The sequence below is a fragment of the Dermacentor andersoni genome, chromosome 9 (assembly GCF_023375885.2).
Source record: "Dermacentor andersoni chromosome 9, qqDerAnde1_hic_scaffold, whole genome shotgun sequence".
Lineage (NCBI taxonomy): Eukaryota > Metazoa > Arthropoda > Arachnida > Ixodida > Ixodidae > Dermacentor > Dermacentor andersoni.
The window spans coordinates 38,331,196-38,352,778 of record NC_092822.1 but is presented as its reverse complement, the minus strand read 5'-3'; the positions used below and the strand labels follow the sequence as shown (position 1 = coordinate 38,352,778).

The 21,583-nt window shown below is 48.7% G+C and overlaps 1 protein-coding gene across 1 annotated transcript; it reads left to right on the top strand.

Annotated features, from left to right (window-relative positions):
* Positions 1 to 1,769: 1,769 nt before the first annotated feature.
* On the top strand, positions 1,770 to 19,972 carry LOC126527630 (uncharacterized). Its single transcript, XM_055068837.1, has 2 exons — positions 1,770 to 6,982; positions 17,003 to 19,972. The coding sequence occupies exons 1-2, from the start codon at positions 1,865 to 1,867 to the stop codon at positions 17,813 to 17,815; spliced, it is 5,931 nt and encodes a 1,976-aa protein (XP_054924812.1). The 5' UTR covers positions 1,770 to 1,864; the 3' UTR covers positions 17,816 to 19,972.
* The last annotated feature ends 1,611 nt before the right edge of the window (positions 19,973 to 21,583 follow it).

Here is a 21,583-nt window from a genome sequence, read left to right as displayed (position 1 = left end):
AACTATCCCGAATCTGTATCGTGCTTAATTGAATCGAATACGAGTATTCGAGGGGAAAAAAAGAAAAGAAACGACCATCGGATATGGAATCGAATATCGAATATTTTCGAATTTTTAAGACCCCACATGGCAACAAGAGGTTCTGCCAAGTCCGAGGGCGCCGCATCGAATCCCGGCCGTGGCGACCGCATTTCCAGGGGCTCGAAATGCAAAACTGCCGCGTGCGCGTACCTTGAGCGCAGGTTAATGAACCCCAGGCGGTCAAAATTAATCCAGGGTCCTCCACTACGGCCTGCCTCATAATCATATTACGGTCTTGGCACGTAAAACCGCAGAAGTTATTTTCTAAAGCAACATAAAGCATGACGTTTAGCTCGGAGTACGTTTAGTAAAACAAAATCAGGTTTTTGTGGTACATTAATTGACACGTCCAGACGAAAACTTTCACAAGTAAACGTCTGGAAAACTTGGGATTTTGTAAATGATGAACTGATTCCAATTATCCGAGGCATCATAGCAAAGAGTGTAATAAAACTGGGTAACATCAGGTCACTGGATGTACGTACAGAGTTGTGTTTGTTGAAGCAGATAAAAGGAAGAGGTCTGTACACCGACCAAGAATGGTCTAAAATAGTTATTTCCGTTTCGGCTCTCCCACGGGAGTCTTGTTCACCGAAACGTAAATAACTATTTTAAACCATTTTTGGTCGGTGTACAGACCTCTTCTATTTAAGTATGCATCATCTTGACCAGACGGGCTTCCGTCATACTCTCAACTTCATCCATTGAAGCGGATGAGTGCGATAGCGCAGCACCACACATTTGTTTTTAAAGAACGCAAGCATCGCGAGAGTGGTCAGATAATCAATCGGAACAAATTCGCATATGAACTGCGTAAAATCGAGTCATACTAATCGAACGACTGGAACTTATTGAGCAGAAATTGAACACCCCGGGCATTCACACAGCTAGCACGGTGCCCCTGAGCAACAACCACAACTATTTTGCAGCAGAATCATCAGGAACGCACCTGGGGTCCATTGTATTGCTTCCACCCGAGACGCCTAAGCTTTTCATCTCTTGTATAGTCGACTGCCACGGTTAATGGAACAATGGATTCTCCAATCCAATACGACTCAAATCGCTGGAACTCTTCGACTCGTATTCGAGATTTCGAATATTCGCGCACCCCTATTGGTTCACAAGTTTCCTGGTGCGGCTGCATAGAACATTCCTCGCATTATCACCGCATTTATCTCCACAGTGTTTCAGCTCATCCATTTTGTAAAACCGGTTTCGCAACAATTCAAGCATGAAAATTGTATAACAAGAGTGTGCCTTCTTGCTCTCACTTTTGCAGATGCTCCAAGCAACAATACCTCATTATAGCCACATGCGCAAACACACGCGAGCCAGTCGATTTCCCTTTGCTTAAAATAAGCGTCAACAGTGCGGAGGCATGCTGGGGGCGGTAACATCCGCCGCGCTGATAGCTCCGTATCATTTTCTGCCAGGACCGTACAATTTCCTGCCGCGCTGCAAGTCTGATCACATCTCGTGTCCTTGGCCCTGGCTGTCTGAATTATTCTCGGCGGGGAAAAAAACAGATGAAAGAAAAGGTGCTGTGACTGCTACGCCAATCTTCCTTCAAACAGCCGCGGCTGCAAGTTATCGAAGTAAAGAAAACACCGCGCTCTCTGACGCGAGAAAGTTGGTTGAGGCCAGCGGCATCAATCGACGAGCTCTCCCTCCTAAAGCGGCTGCGAAGCCACGCGTGACAGGTCGACTAGCGCAAGGGACGCTTAAGCACAGCAACATAATATTGGTCCGGTCAATATCTTCCTGTGAGCGCAAAGGGGCCAGCATGACCACCCCACCGCGCGGCAAATCTACATTGCGGCGGTCAGTGTTGGCTTCGGCGTTCATCTTCGTCGCAGCACTGGAAACCGTAGCGCCTCTCTCGGTGACCAAAGTGGTGGACACAAGCTCCTCGTGCACGGACAAGCAGTTCAAGTGCGTCGCCGGAGGGAACTGCATCCCGGGATGGTGGCAGTGCGATGGCACGTGGGACTGCAGAGACGGATCGGACGAGCAGGACTGCCACGCAAACAGGACGTGTCTCGAAGATCAATTCAAGTGCGGACAAGGCGGTCACTGCATCCCGGTCACCTTTCGTTGCGACGGTGAACGCGACTGCGAAGACGGATCCGACGAGGCTAACTGCACCTCGGCGGAGAACTGCAAACAGGCTGGCTTCGCTTGCAGGGATAGCGGAGAGTGCATACCTGTGCTCAAGCGTTGCGACGGTAAGCGGGACTGCGAAGACGGCTCGGACGAAGAAAGCTGTACGTCTGCACGCGCTTGTTCGGAAACAGAATTTGCTTGCAACGACAAAGGTCAATGCATATTGGCAACGTGGCGGTGCGACGGTGACACCGACTGCTCGGACCGCTCGGACGAAGAGAACTGTACGTCTGCACGCAATTGTTCGGAAAAAGAATTTGCCTGTAAGGACAACGGTCATTGCATATTGGCAACGTGGCTGTGCGACAGGGACCCCGATTGCTCGGACCACTCGGATGAAGAGAACTGTACGTCTGCACACACTTGTTCGGAAACAGAATTTGCCTGCAAGGACAACGGTCATTGCATATTGGCAACGTGGCGGTGCGACGGTGAACGCGACTGCTCAGACCGCTCAGACGAAGAAAATTGTACGTCTGCACGCGCCTGTTCGGAAATAGAATTTGCGTGTCGGGACAACGGTGATTGCATATTGGCAAGGTGGCAGTGCGACGGTGACCCCGACTGTTTGGACAACTCGGACGAAGAGAACTGTACGTCTACGCACACTTGTTCGGAAACAGAATTTGCCTGCAAGGACAACGGTCATTGCATATCGGCGACATGGCGATGTGACGGTGACCCCGACTGCTCAGACCACTCGGACGAAGAGAACTGTACGTCTGCACACACTTGTTCGGAAACAGAATTTGCTTGCAACGACAAAGGTCAATGCATATTGGCAACGTGGCGGTGCGACGGTGACACCGACTGCTCGGACCGCTCGGACGAAGAGAACTGTACGTCTGCACGCAATTGTTCGGAAAAAGAATTTGCCTGTAAGGACAACGGTCATTGCATATTGGCAACGTGGCTGTGCGACAGGGACCCCGATTGCTCGGACCACTCGGATGAAGAGAACTGTACGTCTGCACACACTTGTTCGGAAACAGAATTTGCCTGCAAGGACAACGGTCATTGCATATTGGCAACGTGGCGGTGCGACGGTGAACGCGACTGCTCAGACCGCTCAGACGAAGAAAATTGTACGTCTGCACGCGCCTGTTCGGAAATAGAATTTGCGTGTCGGGACAACGGTGATTGCATATTGGCAAGGTGGCAGTGCGACGGTGACCCCGACTGTTTGGACAACTCGGACGAAGAGAACTGTACGTCTACGCACACTTGTTCGGAAACAGAATTTGCCTGCAAGGACAACGGTCATTGCATATCGGCGACATGGCGATGTGACGGTGACCCCGACTGCTCAGACCGCTCAGACGAAGAAAACTGTACGTCGGCGCGTGCTTGTTCAGAAACAGAATTTGCCTGCAAGGACAACGGTCATTGCATATTGGCAACGTGGCGGTGTGACGGTGACCCCGACTGCTCAGACCGCTCTGACGAAGAAAAGTGTACGTCCACGCGTGCTTGTTCGGAAACAGAATTTGCCTGCAAGGACAACGGTCATTGCATATTGGCAACGTGGCGGTGTGACGGTGACCCCGACTGCTCAGACCGCTCTGACGAAGAAAACTGTACGTCCACGCGTGCTTGTTCGGAAACAGAATTTGCCTGCAAGGACAACGGTCATTGCATATTGGCAACGTGGTGGTGTGACGGTGACCCCGACTGCTCGGACCACTCGGATGAAGAGAACTGTACCTCTGCACGCACTTGTTCGGAAACAGAATTTGCCTGCAAGGACAACGGTCATTGCATATCGGTGACATGGCGGTGTGACGGTGACCCCGACTGCTCGGACCACTCGGACGAAGAAAACTGTACGTCTCCCCACACTTGCTTACCAAAGCAGTTCGCGTGCAAGGACAATGGTCGATGTATATGGACAAATTGGTGGTGCGATGGTGAACGCGACTGCTTCGATGGCTCGGACGAAGAGAACTGTACATCCACGCATGCTTGTTCGGAAACAGAATTTGCCTGTAAGGACAATGGTCATTGCATATTGGCAACGTGGCGGTGTGACGGTGACCCTGACTGCTCGGACCGCTCGGATGAAGAGAACTGTACGTCCGCGCGTGCTTGTTCGGAAGCAGAATTCGCCTGTAAGGACAACGGTTATTGCATATTGGCAACGTGGCGGTGTGACGGTGACCCCGACTGCTCGGACCACTCGGATGAAGAGAACTGTACGTCTGCACACACTTGTTCGGAAACAGAATTTGCCTGCAAGGACACGGGTCATTGCATTTCGGCGACATGGAGATGCGACGGTGATGCCGACTGTTCAGACCGCTCAGACGAAGAAAACTGTACGTCCGCGCGTGCTTGTTTGGAAACAGAATTCACCTGCAAGGACAACGGCCATTGCATATTGGCAACGTGGCGGTGTGACGGTGACCCTGACTGCTCGGACCGCTCGGATGAAGAGAACTGTACGTCCGCGCGTGCTTGTTCGGAAGCAGAATTCGCCTGTAAGGACAACGGTTATTGCATATTGGCAACGTGGCGGTGTGACGGTGACCCCGACTGCTCGGACCACTCGGATGAAGAGAACTGTACGTCTGCACGCACTTGTTCGGAAACAGAATTTGCCTGCAAGGACAATGGTTATTGCATATCGGCGACATGGCGATGTGATGGTGACCCCGACTGCTCAGACCACTCGGACGAAGAGAACTGTACGTCTGCACACACTTGTTCGGAAACAGAATTTGCCTGCAAGGACAACGGTCATTGCATATCGGCGACATGGCGATGTGACGGTGACCCCGACTGCTCGGACCATTCGGATGAAGAGAACTGTACCTCTGCACGCACTTGTTCGGAAACAGAATTTGCCTGCAAGGACAACGGTCATTGCATATCGGCGACATGGCGATGTGACGGTGACCCCGACTGCTCGGACCGCTCAGACGAAGAAAACTGTACGTCCACGCGTGCTTGCTCGGAAACAGAATTTGCGTGCAAGGACAACGGTCATTGCATATTGGCAACGTGGCGGTGTGACGGTGACTCCGACTGCTCGGACCACTCGGACGAAGAAAACTGTACGTCTCCCCACACTTGCTTACCAAAGCAGTTCGCGTGCAAGGACAATGGTCGATGTATATGGACAAATTGGTGGTGCGACGGTGAACGCGACTGCTTCGATGGCTCGGACGAAGAGAACTGTACGTCCGCGCATGCTTGTTCGGAAACAGAATTTGCCTGTAAGGACAATGGTCATTGCATATTGGCAACGTGGCTGTGTGACGGTGACCCCGACTGCTCGGACCACTCGGATGAAGAGAACTGTACGTCCGCGCGTGCTTGTTCGGAAGCAGAATTCGCCTGTAAGGACAACGGTTATTGCATATTGGCAACGTGGCGGTGTGACGGTGACACCGACTGCTCGGACAACTCGGATGAAGAGAACTGTACGTCTGCACACACTTGTTCGGAAACAGAATTTGCCTGTAAGGACAATGGTCATTGCATATCGGCGGCATGGCGATGTGACGGTGACGCCGACTGCTCAGACCGCTCAGACGAAGAGAACTGTACGTCTGTACGTGCTTGTTCAGAAACAGAATTTGCCTGTAAGGACAATGGTCATTGCATTTCGGCGACATGGCGATGTGACGGTGACCCCGACTGCTCAGACCGCTCAGACGAAGAGAATTGTACTTCTGCACGCGCTTGTTCGGAAACAGAATTCACCTGCGAGGACAACAGTCATTGCATACTGTTAACGTGGCGATGCGATGGCGACCCCGACTGTTCTGATGGTTCGGACGAGGATGTTGCCACGTGCAACGAAGGTTTCATCTGCCCACCCAACAAATTTCTTTGCAAATCTCTCGGTCAATTTGTGTGTGTTCCCACCGAGCGGAGGTGCGACGGCGATATTGACTGTGACGACGCCGTGGACGAGAAGAACTGCACCCGACCTCAAACGTGCTCAGAGGAAGAGTTTACCTGCACCGACAGAGCACAGTGCATACCTGCAGCATTGCGCTGTGACGGTACACGCGACTGCGTAGACGGTTCAGACGAAAATTTTGTGGACTGCCTAAGTGAGGCACCATGCCCGACGGACCAATTCGCTTGCAGACGCACGCAGGAGGGCTCCGTGACGTGCTTACCTAGGACATTGCTGTGCGACGGTCACACACAGTGCCACGACGGCTCCGACGAAGTCGGCTGCGAGAACCGAATCTGCGAAGCCGGAGAGTTTCGTTGCACGACAGGGCGTTGCGTTCCCCAGCAGTGGACCTGCGACGGCAAGCCCGACTGCCCGGACGGATTGGACGAGGACGTAATATTATGCAACGTGTTCATGTCGGTATGCACTCCGAACCAGCTGCCCTGCTTCTCGCACGACGACGGCGTTATCTGCGTCGACGAAGCGCAAAGGTGCGACGGACATGTGGACTGCGACGACGGTAGCGACGAGAGGCTGAACTGCGCCAGGTTGGCCTTCCATTGTAGAGGAAGCTATTTGCGGTGCGATAACGGCAGGTGCGTACCGAAGCCATGGAAGTGCGATGGTGATTATGACTGCTTCGATGGAAGCGACGAGAAAGGCTGTGCCAGCACCGACGAGCAACGTTCCCAGAATTGCTCGCTCAACGAATTTTCCTGCTCATCGGGTTCGACGTGCATACCGCTGAACTTGCGTTGTGACCACCGCCCCGACTGCCCCGATGAGTCCGACGAACACGACTGCCCTTCAGAGATGTCCAATTTCGTGTGAGGCGACGGATGTTGCATGGCTACAAGCTTGATGTGTGTTTTTTTTTGTGTGTGTGCGTGTGTGCGTCGTTGTTTGTGTCACAAATGCACATTGTCTTCAACGAATGCGTTAACGGAGTTGTGCTTACCGTCTGTGTGACTCTGGCTACCCGATGATTAAGTGTTGTCTGGTTCCTCGCGTCAAGTGTCGACTGCCAACTAGGTGATCGGCCGTTTTTTGTACTCTCAGCTAGCTTTAAGTTTTCAGTTGCAGAGAAACGCGAAGCACTCCCACTGCTAACTCTCAATGTACGAGCCTCAACAGCAGGACTCAATCGTGAGATTGGAGGGTACCTCTATGATTGTTTCTGGTTCAGCGAGTCCTGCAGCAATCGTAAATCTGTACAGGAAGTGTTTGACTAAAAGAAAAAAGAACGGCACAGGTTCCGTCAAAATACGTTTGGCGCCCCTAATTACATATTTCATGTGGACTTGGAGCACCAGATCCTTTGTTCGGCTATAATATTTTCTTAAAATATAACACATTGCATATAGCTCTAAGATTATACATCTGTGCCACAGCTTCGTAGCGCGCTACTTAGGGCACATAATGTTCCTTTTGACGCGCGTTAATTTTCGAATTCATTGTGGTTATTCCTCAGCCGCAAATTGAAAATTTATAAGCTTTCAGTAACGTAAACTTCCTTCAGTCTGCTGAGTTCACGGCGGAAAGGTGCAAACGGTTCTGGTGGACTGCAGTTGAAATTCTACAACTTTCCTCAATTTCTGTTTCAAACACATATATAGGAATGTTGTCCTCACCAGAACAAAGCTCAAGCCAGCAAATGTCAAACCTCTGATTGGCCCATGCAGTGAGATGCCACGAATGTATTTTTGAAAACACTCCGTTTTATTTGCATTTCACGCTTCCGCGATTAATAAGATTAAGATTGGGACCTTTTTCGTAAGTTAAGAGCCCAAAGCGGAAAAGAAACCACCAAACTCAATCTCAGAGACTGGTGTGAGGGCATCAGAAGGGACATTAAGACAGCGTCCAAAAGAATTGTTACAGACACTAATGTAGAGGCAATGGACTCGAAACTTGCCCACTTAATAGAAGCCAAGGAAGCCATAACCCGAAGGTGGCGGGCCCAAAGACTAAATCGTAGACTGAGAAAAAGAATCGCAGAACTTAATAAACAAATCGAACAATACTGTAACACCCTCTGCCAGCAACAGTGGGACGAGTTTTGTGAGTCCATCGATGGGCAAATAAGGAACGGCAAGGCGTGGAACTTGATCAAGCATCTGCTGGATGAAAAAGGCACTAAATCCAACCAGAGACACAGCCTTGCCCGAGCTATACACATAGCCTTTAAGGATCAGCCCATCGAAACAGTAACCAAACAACTAATTGACAAATACCTACCAGTTAGAAATGAGCAGGACCAGCCACTTCAATCAGAATACAGGGGAGCCGCTCAACCTGAACTCGACCAACCCTTCAGCACATCCGAAATCCGGAGGGTGTTAAGTGAACTAAATCGAAAGTCAGCCCCCGGTCCTGATGGAGTAACAAACAGATCACTTAGCAATCTCGATGAGCCGTCAATTGAATCGCTGACAGACTTCATCAATGAAGCATGGATCTCAGGCGAAGTGCCAGAAGAATGGAAAACTTCACAAGTTATACCAATACCGAAACCGGGTAAACCTCCAAGCTCGGACAACTTAAGGCCAATATCACTTACATCATGCGTGGGGAAGGTCGCTGAACACGCAATCCTTAACAGGCTAAAGGACCACTTAGAGGATAATAATATATACACCCACAACATGCTGGGTTTTAGGTCCGCACTTTCCATGCAGGATGCCATGAAGCAAATTAAACACCACATACTCGACGGATATTCTAGAAACACTAAGGCCATACTGGTATTAGACTTGGAAAAAGCGTTCGACAGCATCAAGCATGAGTACATCCTCAAAACAATAGAAGACATTGGACTCGGGTTGAGGATGTTTAAATACATCAAATCCTTTCTTGAAGCACGCACGGCGATGATAAAGGTCGGAGACACAAACTCGGAAGTGGTTCAGCTCGGAGATCGAGGAACCCCCCAAGGATCGGTGATCTCTCCCGTCCTTTTCAACCTGTGCATGATTGGTCTGTCCAGAAAGCTGGGCAACATTAAGGGCATTGACCATACCATTTATGCTGATGATCTCACTGTATGGTGTGCTGGTGGCAGTGAAGGGCAGATACAGGACGCACTGACTGAAGCGATCAAGACGGTGGAAGAATACCTGAGACCCACTGGACTCAGGTGCTCCCCGCATAAATCGGAGTTGCTACTTAATAGACGTGAAAAAGGGGGCAGGCCTAAGGGCTGGAAACCTCTATCGGAAAGCAATATACACCTACATACAGAAAATGGTGCCAATATACCCAGAGTCAACGTGATCAGGGTACTAGGCTTTTTCATTGACGCAAACGGTGGAAACCATACGGAGGTCAAGAAAATCACCCTTAAAACGGATAACGCGTGCAGGATGATCAGACGCCTGGCAGGAAGACACAAGGGCATGAAAGAAGATAACCTCATCAGGTTAATCAACTCTTTCGTGCTCTGTCATATTTCATACGCCGCTGCAATGTACAACTGGACGCAGGTTCAACTCAAGAAGCTTGACTCAGCGATCAAGAAAGTTGTTAAAAGCGCATTGGGGCTCCCAATTCGAACCAGCACTGCAAAATTGCTCAAGTTAGGAATACACAACACGACCATGGAGATCGCGGAGGCTCAAGAAACATCACAAATAGCGAGACTACCTACAACCAGCACGGGAAGATCAATCCTGGACAAGATTATGATCAACCCGATTACGGATCCAGCACAGTACACTAAAGTTAATCAAGAATTCGCAGACAACATAATTGTCGCACCGCTACCCAGGAATATGCACCCAAAACATAACATCAACAGGAGAGTTGCGCGAGCCAGGGCGTTAATCAAGAAAATGGATAAAGGGGGCAGAGGAGCCTGCTTTGTTGATTCGGCTGCTTACAACGATCGAACTAAGTTCGCGGCGGCAGTAGTGGATCATCAGGGCAATTGCACCAACTGCGCCACGGTCTACACTAGCAAACCTGAAGTCGCTGAACAAGTTGCCATTGCATTGGCACTAACAGACGATAGATTTACAGAAATTTATAGCGACTCGAAAACAGCTATTAGAGCTTTCAATAGGGGAAAAATTGCCCCACAGGCTGCGAAAATAATTAACAAAAGGCAAACAAATGTTACGCGTTTCATTTATTGGTTCCCGGCGCACCTTGGTTCACTTGATGGTATTCCTGTCAATCCAAATGAATCGGCCAACAGCGTCGCCCGCGACCTTACAGACCGGGCCGCTTCTACATATGGTTTTGATTCTGCTGGATTGGAGAACTTACAGAGAGATACCCTCATTACATACAATGAAATTACAAAACATTACTACATGGGAAGGAGGGAGTTTCCACCCCCTCACTATAGACTAAACAGAGCACAAGCAGTTACACTTAGGCAATTACAAACAGAGTCTTATTATTCACCTGCACAAATAAAGGAATGGTATGACATTGCAGACATGAATATTATATGCAAAGCATGCAAAAAGGAGATATGCACGCTTGAACATATGCTCTGGGAGTGTGGGTCGCTCGGCCCTGGCATTTCCCGGAATCGGTTTTTAGGAATGATAAGATCTCCAGATCATATCCCTCAAGTCCTGGCTGTCCAGTACGCCCGTGATAGGGCTAGGAGGCTTGACCTCCCGGTCCCAACATGGGACTAGCCAGGCGGGTGGCAACACCTTGTACAGGACAAGAATAAAGTTTTTTCCTCCTCCTCCTCGAAATTAAGATCGCAGGCAGCATAACTTGTTAGATACATTGCAAACAGTCGGACTTGACAAGTCTTGATGGAAAGCCGTTGTTGGCGCTGTTAAAAACTGGAAGAGCAATTTTAAGCGCTTTTTATCCTTGTGTGTCAGAAATGTTTTTTTAAAGCTTTCGTTCCATGTTTGTTATGTTAAATTGCAATGTAAAGCTTTACTACGTCTAATAAATCACCTACTTCAATGGTCCCCTTTCTCTACGGCATTTACAGCATTCTAACAAGACAATTGACATGCTAAGCTTTGTATAAAGCAAAGTGTGATTTCTAGTTGGAGTGCCGATGAACTCTAGACGTTGCTTGCTTCTTCAACACGCAGAAAAAAATGACTATACGTAAGCATACACGACGATGACAAAAGCCCTCTACGCTTTCAGCAAATGTTTCCAGCCTTCTTCTATCGGCAGATTCCTTGCAGTACGTGGGTACCCGCAAGTGCAAAAGTTTTCGGAGCAGAGCATCTCTAAAAAAATCAGGTACCCTCACGTTCAAAGCAGTGGTCCTCGAATCAAAACGCGCTGTGGGTACATCCCCGCATGACCAACACGTTGTTCATATAAATTTCAGGCTGTTTTATTGGTTCATTGATTGATTATCTTTATTGACACGGAAAGAAAATGTCACACAAGGTACACAAGACTTGTTTCGACCCATGGCCGTAAGTATTGGGTCCAATTATGACACGCACTCGCATACACACAGCGTTCAGCGGCTTGTCAACACAAAAGACGCACAACAAATGCACAATGTAAACAAAACGACATTGAAAACTAGGTTATCGTCAGCAAATCAGCTAGATATGGACGCTACCTTGAACGATAGTGTTCATTTTGAAACGGCAATTTCGTCACAGACGTAGTTAAATTACGTGCAAATTTTACATCATTGGGTATTGTGTACCAGATGGGAACCCTAGAAAACTCTATTAACCACTGCTCATATTCGTTTCTAGCAACTAGCAGGTTAAAAGGATTGTTAGTTGCAGCCCCTGTGCTACGTGTAGGCAGTTTAAATGCGCTGAATGATATGATTCGTCATTTCATAACACGATGGGAAAAACAACGAATGAAATTGTTTTCTCAGATAACCAGAAATCAAGTAAGAATAAACAAAGAAATATACATTCGCCCCCCTCTAAAACACAGTGCGCGTTTAAACCACAGTGCTAGTGTACAACCTTATAAGACACGCCTTGATGGTTTTCAATACTCGTTCTTTCCTTCGTGTATTAATATATGGAATGGCCTTCCGGACTGCACTGTAACAGCACAAGATGTTAACGAATTTTATACTTAAATAGAATTGTATTACAGGCAACGGGATAATTAAGAATTGATCATGCTTACCGTTATTCTGTGTATACTGTGTATACCTGTTCATCCTCCCTGTAATTTGTGTTTGACAATGCGTTGTATAACGTTGTATTGTCAGTGCTGAAATTTATCTTTTTTATTTTAGCAATTCCTCTCCTGTAATGGTCCTCATGTGAGGGCTACAGTATTCCTAAATAAAAAATATAATAGAAAGAGTATGAGGAACTGGTGAGTAAACTTGCCTTTTGTGAATTCCGTGATACTAAAACTTGTTTCTGATCGTGCCCATTGAAAGAAATGGTGGCTTCCAACACTTCATTCGCAGCAAAGCAGAGCGCAGCCCTTATACGGTAATTTTCTTTCTTCGCTGAAGACTGAGCAGCCAAGGAGATTTATTCTGCCCCAGCACCCTCCTGCATCAGGCACAAGTACAGATCGCATGCCGCAGTAAAGAACCGCGTAGCTATTCGAGACTGGACATCTCAGCACTGGGGAAGAGAACGGACTTGAAAGAACGTCCCGACGTTACTGTCATAGAGAAATCCACTATTGGTTTCCACCTGTGCGACTGTATTGAAACACAGGTTGAAACAAATTTTCATCAGCTCCCTCACTCACCCATCTGCGCCTTCACTGAAACGTTAAACTTAACAGCACCCCATCGGTGGTAATTTTCTCCCTGTAGTTCGCAACGATGTTTGATAACTGCGAGGAGAGCAGGACAGATAAGATCAAAAAGAAGATTATGAAGAAGAAGACGCAGGAAAGTCAGGATTGATAGCATGAGTCGTACGCGTACGTTTATTGTATAACGTGAAGAACCGAGGTGGAGTCCGGTTGGCTACCCTGGACTTCGGGGTGCAACCTCCAATCATTTCAGTTCAGTACGAGTTGTACGCAAATGATAGGCACTCCGCAACAATTCCGTGTTTTTTAGCGTTCGAACAACAGCAAAACAATCGTGAAGTTTGAAAGGGCGTAAAGAGTTTCTCAATAGAAAGTCAGTTACGTCTGCAATATCAGAATCCTTCCTCCATTTTTTTTTTTCATGGAATGATCCCAAGCAAGAACTCGTCTGTAAATGTATAGCGCCTCTAATTTCAGCGCGGTCAACTCGTAGTTCAGGTTGATGTGGTGGCGAAAGTAAAGCACAGCACGGACAGCGCTTCCCGGTCCGGACCCTGCCTAACCACGAAAGTACCGTGCGCTAGTGCACTGGAGCCCAGCCTGGTGTTAAACCCTGCCCATACCCGGCCCGGCCCGGTCCGGCCCAGCCTTCCCCAGCCCTGTTTGGCCCTTTAGCGATTCAGCCTGAGCAATGCATGGTTCTGTTCTCGGTTATTGTGAAGATACCCCCAGCCGCACATATATTCTTTCCTAGAAGCTGTGAAGTTTTCTGCTGGAGTTGCTGAGAAAAAGTGAACTGGTAAAAGAGGGAGAAGGGAAAATACATCCTCTGTTCGTTTCGCTCATGCGTTAATGGGTGATATGAGAGCCCTTACAAAATTTTGCCAAGTAGTTGTACGCAGCAATATAAGCACAGATGGCTACACTTGTACACACAGCTGGCCGTTCCATCTAACTCTTAAATCTCGAATTCAAGCGAATAAACTTGGCGGGAATGCAAATTTAAATGCACTTGTCTATTGGCTTTCAGAATTCTGTATCACACTGCCGAGCTCTTCTAGCTGTATTGTATATAAGCGGGGGATAGGCAAGCATAATTCTCATATGCGACCATACTTTAGCATGGAACAAGAATTTTTATTTCTCTATTTAGCTTCATTTCTTTGTCGTCAATTTTTTAGTCAGGAATTTATCGATCTTGTTTCTTTCTTTCAATATGGATGAATTTCAGCTCTGTCTATTGTTATTTCAACGTGTGAGGTGTTGAGCACAGAGTAGGGCATAGCACACGCAACGTAACTTCCATTTCGTTTCTCTCTATCAAGTTAGAAAGCATTTCTTTGTTCATGCTAATTCCCAGCGAGCACGCGTAATGCCAGAACGAACACAAAGCTATAAATGCGAGGAATGCGCCCCTGAATGTGCCAAAAACTTAGTTCAAACGAAAAAAAAAAGCACTCAGAGGATTTTCTTCCTGCATTCCGTTTTATTTTCCACATCTCTTTCGCCAACGTTGCGAAGTTTCACAGCATCCGCGCTGGTTTGCAGTACGTGCCTAATAACACTGAATGTCTGAATTCAGTTATGTCGGACTAATGCGATAAACTATGGCACGTTATTCAAATAACTCCCTTGAACAAAAAATAAGAAATTAAATGGATACCAGAGGCGAGTTGCACTGCTTATCTATAGTTCAACATATCTATCTACCAACATTGTGCCTCCCCTTCTTTTGTGTATTCTGTTTGGTGCTCACGACACCACTGTAAAGACACTCTTTAGACTCGTCCTTCGCCCCTATTCCCTATATATACCTGGCTAACGCACATACCCTTATTGTCCTGTGGGACGCCGTCACCCATCTCGCCACTCGCATTCGAGCTTCGCGTCGCCCGTCTCTCCCCTAAGTGCAAAGTTCACCTCGAGAAATCCGAGGTTTTTAAGAACCTGGAAACTAATGTCGTCCAGAGTTTATCCAGAGTCGCGAAGACACAAAATGTGGGGCGTAGGTGGATACGGGTAGCCACTGGTAGCGTGGTTTTTCTTATTTCTTTTTTTAAGAAACAGGGTGTCACCGCTACTGTGTCGGGGCCTGCATGTACGCAGCTGGATGGGGTGTTCTGTAAATGTCCACCTATTGGGACATTTACATTTCGTTTGCTGCTGAAGTTGTGATTGGCTGGGCTTCAGGAAGCAGGCGTCCTCAGCCAATCAGCACTTGAGCAGCAGATGAAATGGACACGTCCTCTAGGTAGACAGTTAAAGAACACCCCCCCCCCCCCCCATCTGCTTTCTCGTAGGCTGACAGATGCCACTGACCGAAAATTGGGTGAATGTGGCAATTTTTATAGTCGACAGTCTTGCGAAGTTACAAATGCCATAACGGGGCCTGTTGTGGGCCCAATCAAAGCCCGAGCCCTACCAGAGCCCGAGGATGCAACGCCTGATCTCGGTTCGGGCACGCATGGGAGCTTGTGTATCCGTGAAATCTACGTATATCTACGTATATCTATACGTATATCTATACGTATATGTATAATCTGCGTATATCTACGCGAAATTTTGACTGGCTATACCACCGACAGTTATCGCAGAATGTAAACGCAAGGTATTAAAACAAACCTTAAGATATATTTGCAGCGAAGGTTCGGCTGGCTCCCGCAACTCATGCAGCAAAAAGACGCAAGGCTCTCAGAAATTTTTGTCACGTGATTTCTGGCACTCACGTGAGATTTCGCATGGAGATTTCGCGTGGATGTAAGTGATGGGCGTATCTTACGCAACGCCAGCGGTTTCTTCTATCATATCTCACAGACACAGGTTGGACACGAGAGAAAACACTCGAGGGGGCCTCTCTGCGAGAGGAAACTCGCTGCCTAGCCTCTCAAGGCCAGGCAGAGTAGAGATTGCGCGTTTTGCTCATATGTGTGTCTTTTAGGTTGCGTACAGATGCACTTCCTTACGCAGCAAATTCCTTACGGAACAATCGACCAGTGGAATCCTGGTGGTACACTTTTCATCTACTAGTGTTGCTGCGACATTTCGAAAAAAAAAGGAAATTATGCAGATCTCACATACTGCAGAAATCGATGTTGTGCGAAGTTATTGTGCGTAGAGCAGTACGTTTGGGATTCAGCAAAGCTTTAGCAGCTGGAGCAACGTGCTTGTGTAAGGCGAGCAACTATGTGCGTGCGTGCGTGCGCGTGTGTGTGTGTGTGTGTTTGGGATTCAGCAAAGCTTGAGCAGCTGGAGCAGTGTGTGTGTGTGTGTGTGTGTGTGTGTGTGTGTGTGTGTGAGAGAGAGAGAGATAGAGAGAGAGAAAACTGTGACCATTACCCACGCTCTGCAGACCCTACAGACTGGACTCGAGACGGAGCAAAATAATGTGTTACGTTGTTATTGTATCTTCGCATGCCATCTTCGTGCCGTCATCATCAACTTTTATCTTCCTTTTCTTTCTTTCTTTCTTTCTTTCTTTCTTTCTTTTTTGCTGCTGTTGTGTTTTTGCCACCTCTTCTCTTTCCCCTGTGCAGAGCAGCAGACCAAAACATGCCTCAAGGAGAATTCTTAGGCTTTTCGGTAATAACTAAATTATCTTGGCTCTCGTTTTCTCTCTGTCTCTCTGCACTATGGCGTGGAGAATCAGCAACAGATTGCACACCCCTTGCAACACTGAGTGAACGTCCACTGTTCTCAAGAGCTACCTCATACTCACTAGGGCAAGGTTTTTCGAAAGCGCAAGTTGACTTGCTGCCTTAGACTGCAACCAACTTTATGGCTTCGGCCGAGACGCTACGGAGAATGCTTACACTTCTTGCGTAGACGGAGGTGTTATGTTACTCACCCTCGCGAAAAAGATTATTCTCGAGCGTAAGGTCAACGGTCGAGACGACGGAGAGATTTCTCAGGCTCTCGATTCTGTTCAATATATGGGTTCCTATACAAACATCGCACATTCTTTGCCCGTATCTGTGGTCTGCAATGAGCAAGCTCGTAACTTCTCACAACTTCCTTGTTGCTTGGCTCTCGCTCAATATGCGTGAACCCGTCACTTCCTTCATCTCGGCCAATCACGCAACACTGACGGGCTCAAAAGAGAGTGACGTCCCTCGCCTTACCGGCGTCACGAAACGCATTGCAAGAAGACCGGAACAATAGGGCACGAAGACTGCTCTGCGAGTCTCAGAGCTCAACCGACAAAAGCACGCGCCCGAGTTCGAGATCCGTCACAACCGTTCCGCAAACCAGAGGTTTGCAAGCACGGCCCCACCGCTCGACGAGATCTTCAGCATTAGTGGTTCAGGCCAGGGTGTAACATTCTGCGAAGTTTTCCTTCGAGCACCAGCTGTCAGAGGGACCAGTGCCGTCATGTCTGCAATTCCTACAGCCCTGCTGTCTCTGCTGGTCTTCCTCAGCGGTCTCGCCACAGCAGTGACCTACAGCATTCAGCTTGCTCGAAAATGGGACCCTTGCTTGGCGAATGAGTTCAAGTGCGCAAGCAACGGCAAGTGCATTCGGGCGGCGTGTCTCTGCGACGGAAGAAATGACTGCGACGACGGTTCCGACGAAAGCGACTGCTCACGAGGCCGCCGGTGTTCGGTGACGGAGTTCCGGTGCCAAAACGGCCAGTGCATCCCGAGCTGGCGGCGGTGCGACGGCAGGCCCGACTGCGACGACCTCTCGGACGAAGGCGAGGCAATGTGCGGGTCCGAGACTTGTCATCCGGATCACTTCGCGTGCAAGAACCGTGCCGGCGCTTGTATTCCCGCCGAGTGGCGCTGCGATCGAGTTCGCGACTGTGCCGACGGCTCGGACGAACTAGACTGCCCGAATGTGACCTGTTCGGAGGAGACGGAGTTCGCTTGCCGAAACGGCCGATGTGTCCTGCGGGGTTGGAGATGCGACGGCGACGACGACTGCGGCGACGGATCGGACGAAGAGCACTGTCCGCGCGACACGCGTTCGTCGTGAAAATTCGCGTGCGGCAGTGGCGAATGCATCCAGAGTGAGCTGCGATGCGACGGCCATCGCGACTGCCAAGACGGGTCGGACGAAGATTCGAATACCTGCCCAGCAAGGACATGCGACGACGATGAGTTTGCCTGTGGGCTTCCCACTCGCACCTGCGTTCCCGTGAAGTCTCGATGCGACGGTCACGAAGGCTGCGCCGACGGATCCGACGAGAAGCAGTGCGAAGGTTCGACCTGCGTCGAGTATGACATTTCGTGCGCTAACGGCCAGTGCTTCAGGATTTTGACTCGCTGCGACAGCTGGGATGATTTGGCGCTCCCGTTCACGTAGTTAGGAAAGACCATCGTGTCGTGCTAGAACCTATTGCGTGCTCCTCAATTCCCGCTGTGATGACCTTGAAGACTGCACCGCAGTATTCTCCAAGAAATGTTGAAGTTGAGCCGGCTCCAACGAGGAGCTGTAGGAATGTTGTGCTCCTACATAACGAGTGGGCAGGAGCAGTCAGTGCTCGCTTCGAGGTTGCAATTGGGGGATGGTCCTAATGGCTGCCCGTACCTGTTGGACGAACTTTATTTGTTCTACAGAGTTAAGACACATTGTCCCAGTGAAACTGTGTGATCAGTGCAGGCGAACGTGCGTTTCGAGGGTATATCGGTAGTGTGGAATACCGCAGTGGTAGCTGTCACAAAAGTGAGCAAAGAAAAATCCTCCTTCAGATATGCTACTTTCATATAGACTCATAATGGCAAAGCCTTTAGCGCAATTCAAAGAGACAGGGACGTGACAGAGACACAGGACAGCGCTGTCCTGTGTCTCTGCCTTGTTGAATTTCATATCGACACACCTATTCAAGCACTGTCTACGTAATCACAGTGTATCGAATGTATGTGTGCTAGTACCTCGAGAAAGTTGTGTCGACAACACACATTCTCTATAGGCAAGTACATAACCATCTTGCAGCCCTTGAACAAGTGATGGCAGGCATCAGAATAAATGCTTCACGTACGAAAATAATGCTACGTTGGTTATATTTGCTCGTGAATCATGTGGTTCGTGGCAATATTACATTTTCTTTCATCCTTTTCAACAACTGCTTTTCTTTCGGACATGTTCAGTCTTGACCGGCATTAGGCGACTTCATGCATTCGACTTCCTTGTCATTTTGGTGCGCAAGCTTTTCCAGAACCTTCCATGAGTTTACTTTTGTGATTCTGCTCCCAACACCGCTGTTTCTCGTAACACAGCGATGGTGAAATAAGCACGTAAATTGCACAGAGCATTATCAATTGCTGCTGTGAGGGATCCTGCAGGATCTTCAATCTGACTGAAATTTCCTCCCGTAGTGATCACGGTGTACCAGGGTAGTGCAGACGTTTACACCCTAAAAGCGTCTATTGCGTAGTCGATGAACCCCCTGCAACAGGTCAAGGAAATAAAGTTGAGCACTTCGGTTTTAATTTTTTTAATGCCTTGCTCAGTGTATTTCATTTCGATGTTTCGAAGCATACTGTATGTATTTCTTAACGATTATGTTTCGGGAATGTGAACGTTAATGGATATGTTTTAGTAATTTTATATAGAGGTATAAAGAACGGTTTTTATAATACCTTAAAAAAATTGAATAAGTTCCGAGATATCGCGCGCCGAAACCACAATCTGATTATGATGCCCGGAATAAATTTGACCACCTGGGGTTCTTTTATAAGTGTAACATGAAACTGCAGTGAATTCCGGCATTACATCCGACCATGGAAGAAGGAAAACTAGGAGAGGCCCTATAACGCGTCCGCGCGCTAGGAGAAAAGTGCGGAGGAAATGACGTAGTACGTTCTCCTTGTTTTTTCTTTCTGTTCTTTTTTATTTCTTTTGTTGTAGCGGCCACGCCTTTCGGGCCACAACGGCGGCTTTGTTGTGGTTGTGTGCGCTCACACGTGTTGCTCCGTATAGTTTTCGTACCGTGGCAAAGGCGCCGTGTGGGCAAATTCGCGTTCGTCTCCGTGTTTTGCTGCGCTGTGTTATCTGGACCGTGCTCTCCCGGATGTTGCTGTGGCCAGGTGGGACAGGAGGAACTAAAGTTCGTGAAATGAACGCGCATGCAACGCTGTACGCTATGTATACCGCGCCACGGCAATGGCAACGGGCGAAGGAATATCCGCGGGAAATTTTGCCCTCTTTGGCGGAATCATGCTGACGTGCCATCGCAGGCCGAAACCGATGGGTTTCAGAATCTGTACAATGAACGCCTTGCAGGACAGTGATTCCGGCGTTTGACAGCACATGGTGCATTTGTGGCACGTCGAACGTACGCTATGCAATAATGCATAGTCCTGATTTTAGAACATTCGTGTTCAGTAACAACTTGCTTTTGTGCATATTAAAGCACATGTTACTTAACTGTTGCTTGTTTCTCGCAGTACTCGCGGCATCACGAAGTCGTTTAAGCAGAGCGCGTTCGAGGTTCATGCACACCTGCACAGTTGTACCTCAATACACGTGCTGACAGAGCGTTACGCAGAATATGTGCATTTTGCTGCCCTCGGCACCGTGCGCCGGCCAGCCGACGCTTCATCCGGGATGATGGGAAAGAAGCGGCTGCTTTGACTTAAGGAACGAATCCTCCCTACCGCAGGCGCATCTTATCTGTGCGCGCGAGAAGCGCAGGGAAGTGAAGGTTAGCGGATGCGCTGCAACAGGATGTGCTGAGCAACGCCAACTTCCGGTTTCGCTTAGCTTCGCAAAGAGTGACGTCAGGACCCTTCCTCAGTAGGAGGGAGGGCCCTGGATTCAACCGCCGCACCGCGATTGAATCCGTTGTGGCGACCCAAGACGTGATAAAAACGTCAGAGAGCGCGGTAGGTTTTCATACTCCCTGTTGATTTTCTTTTTATGCACACTTGAAACCATTTGAAGCTATTCAAGTAAACAAAAAACATGGCTACCACTGCGGCACTTTCGCGTAATGCCGCGATCAAGTGTCTGGATTGTGACATCGAATCGCGGTGTTGCGCTATGCGTGTCCGTTCGGCGAGCCGCACCACAGAATGCCTCTCAAGAGTGTCGCAAGTTGAAGGCAAATGTTGCAGGCCTTTCCGAACGGTGCGCGGCGTTGCTACACTGCCGACTGCTTTTGCAGTAAGTGCGCGCTGCGGTTCGTGTTGCAGTAAATTGCTTAGTAATGTCTGTTGTCATTTCAGACGCTAAGCACGCATATATACCCTTCATTCATAAAGGGAGGCTAAAAACTGTTTTGTAAGCATGTCGGTTCTCGTGTGAGGGATAAAGCAAAGTTTAGTTTCAGTAGGAGTGCACCTTTCCATTTCGTTCGCCGAGACGTATGTTTTACTCGCCGTGGTTGCTTAGTGGCTATGGTGTTTGGCTGCTAAGCACGAGATCGCGGATCGAATCCCGACCACGGCGGCCCCATTTCGACGGGGGCGAAATGCGAAAGCACCCGTGTACTTAGATTCTGGTGTACGTTAAAGTACTCCGGGTGGCCCAAATTATTCTGGAGTCCTCCACTACGACGTGCCTCATAATGAGACCGTGTTTTTGGCACGCAAGACCCCATAATTTCCTTGTAATAAGATCGTATGCGTCCCATGACCTACCGCTTGTTCGTGTTCGCAATACGCAGTGTTCAAAGCATGCAGGGCCAGTAATTGGGAACAGCGCAGACCGCATGTTCCGGCCTTATATCGGTCTCAAACGCCAAAAGCTGGAACAAGCGCTGTTTGCAGTTGCTGCTGCTTTTCTTGGGAGCAGATAAAT

What these genes read in the sequence shown, in the direction of transcription:
- LOC126527630 (XM_055068837.1), top strand. Translation starts at nt 1,865, where the DNA reads ATGACCACCCCACCGCGCGGCAAATCTACATTGCGGCGGTCAGTGTTG. An exon ending in CAGAGATGTCCAATTTCGTG is followed by an intron (nt 6,983 to 17,002) that starts TGAGGCGACGGA and finishes CCGGAACAATAG; the next exon opens with GGCACGAAGACTGCTCTGCG.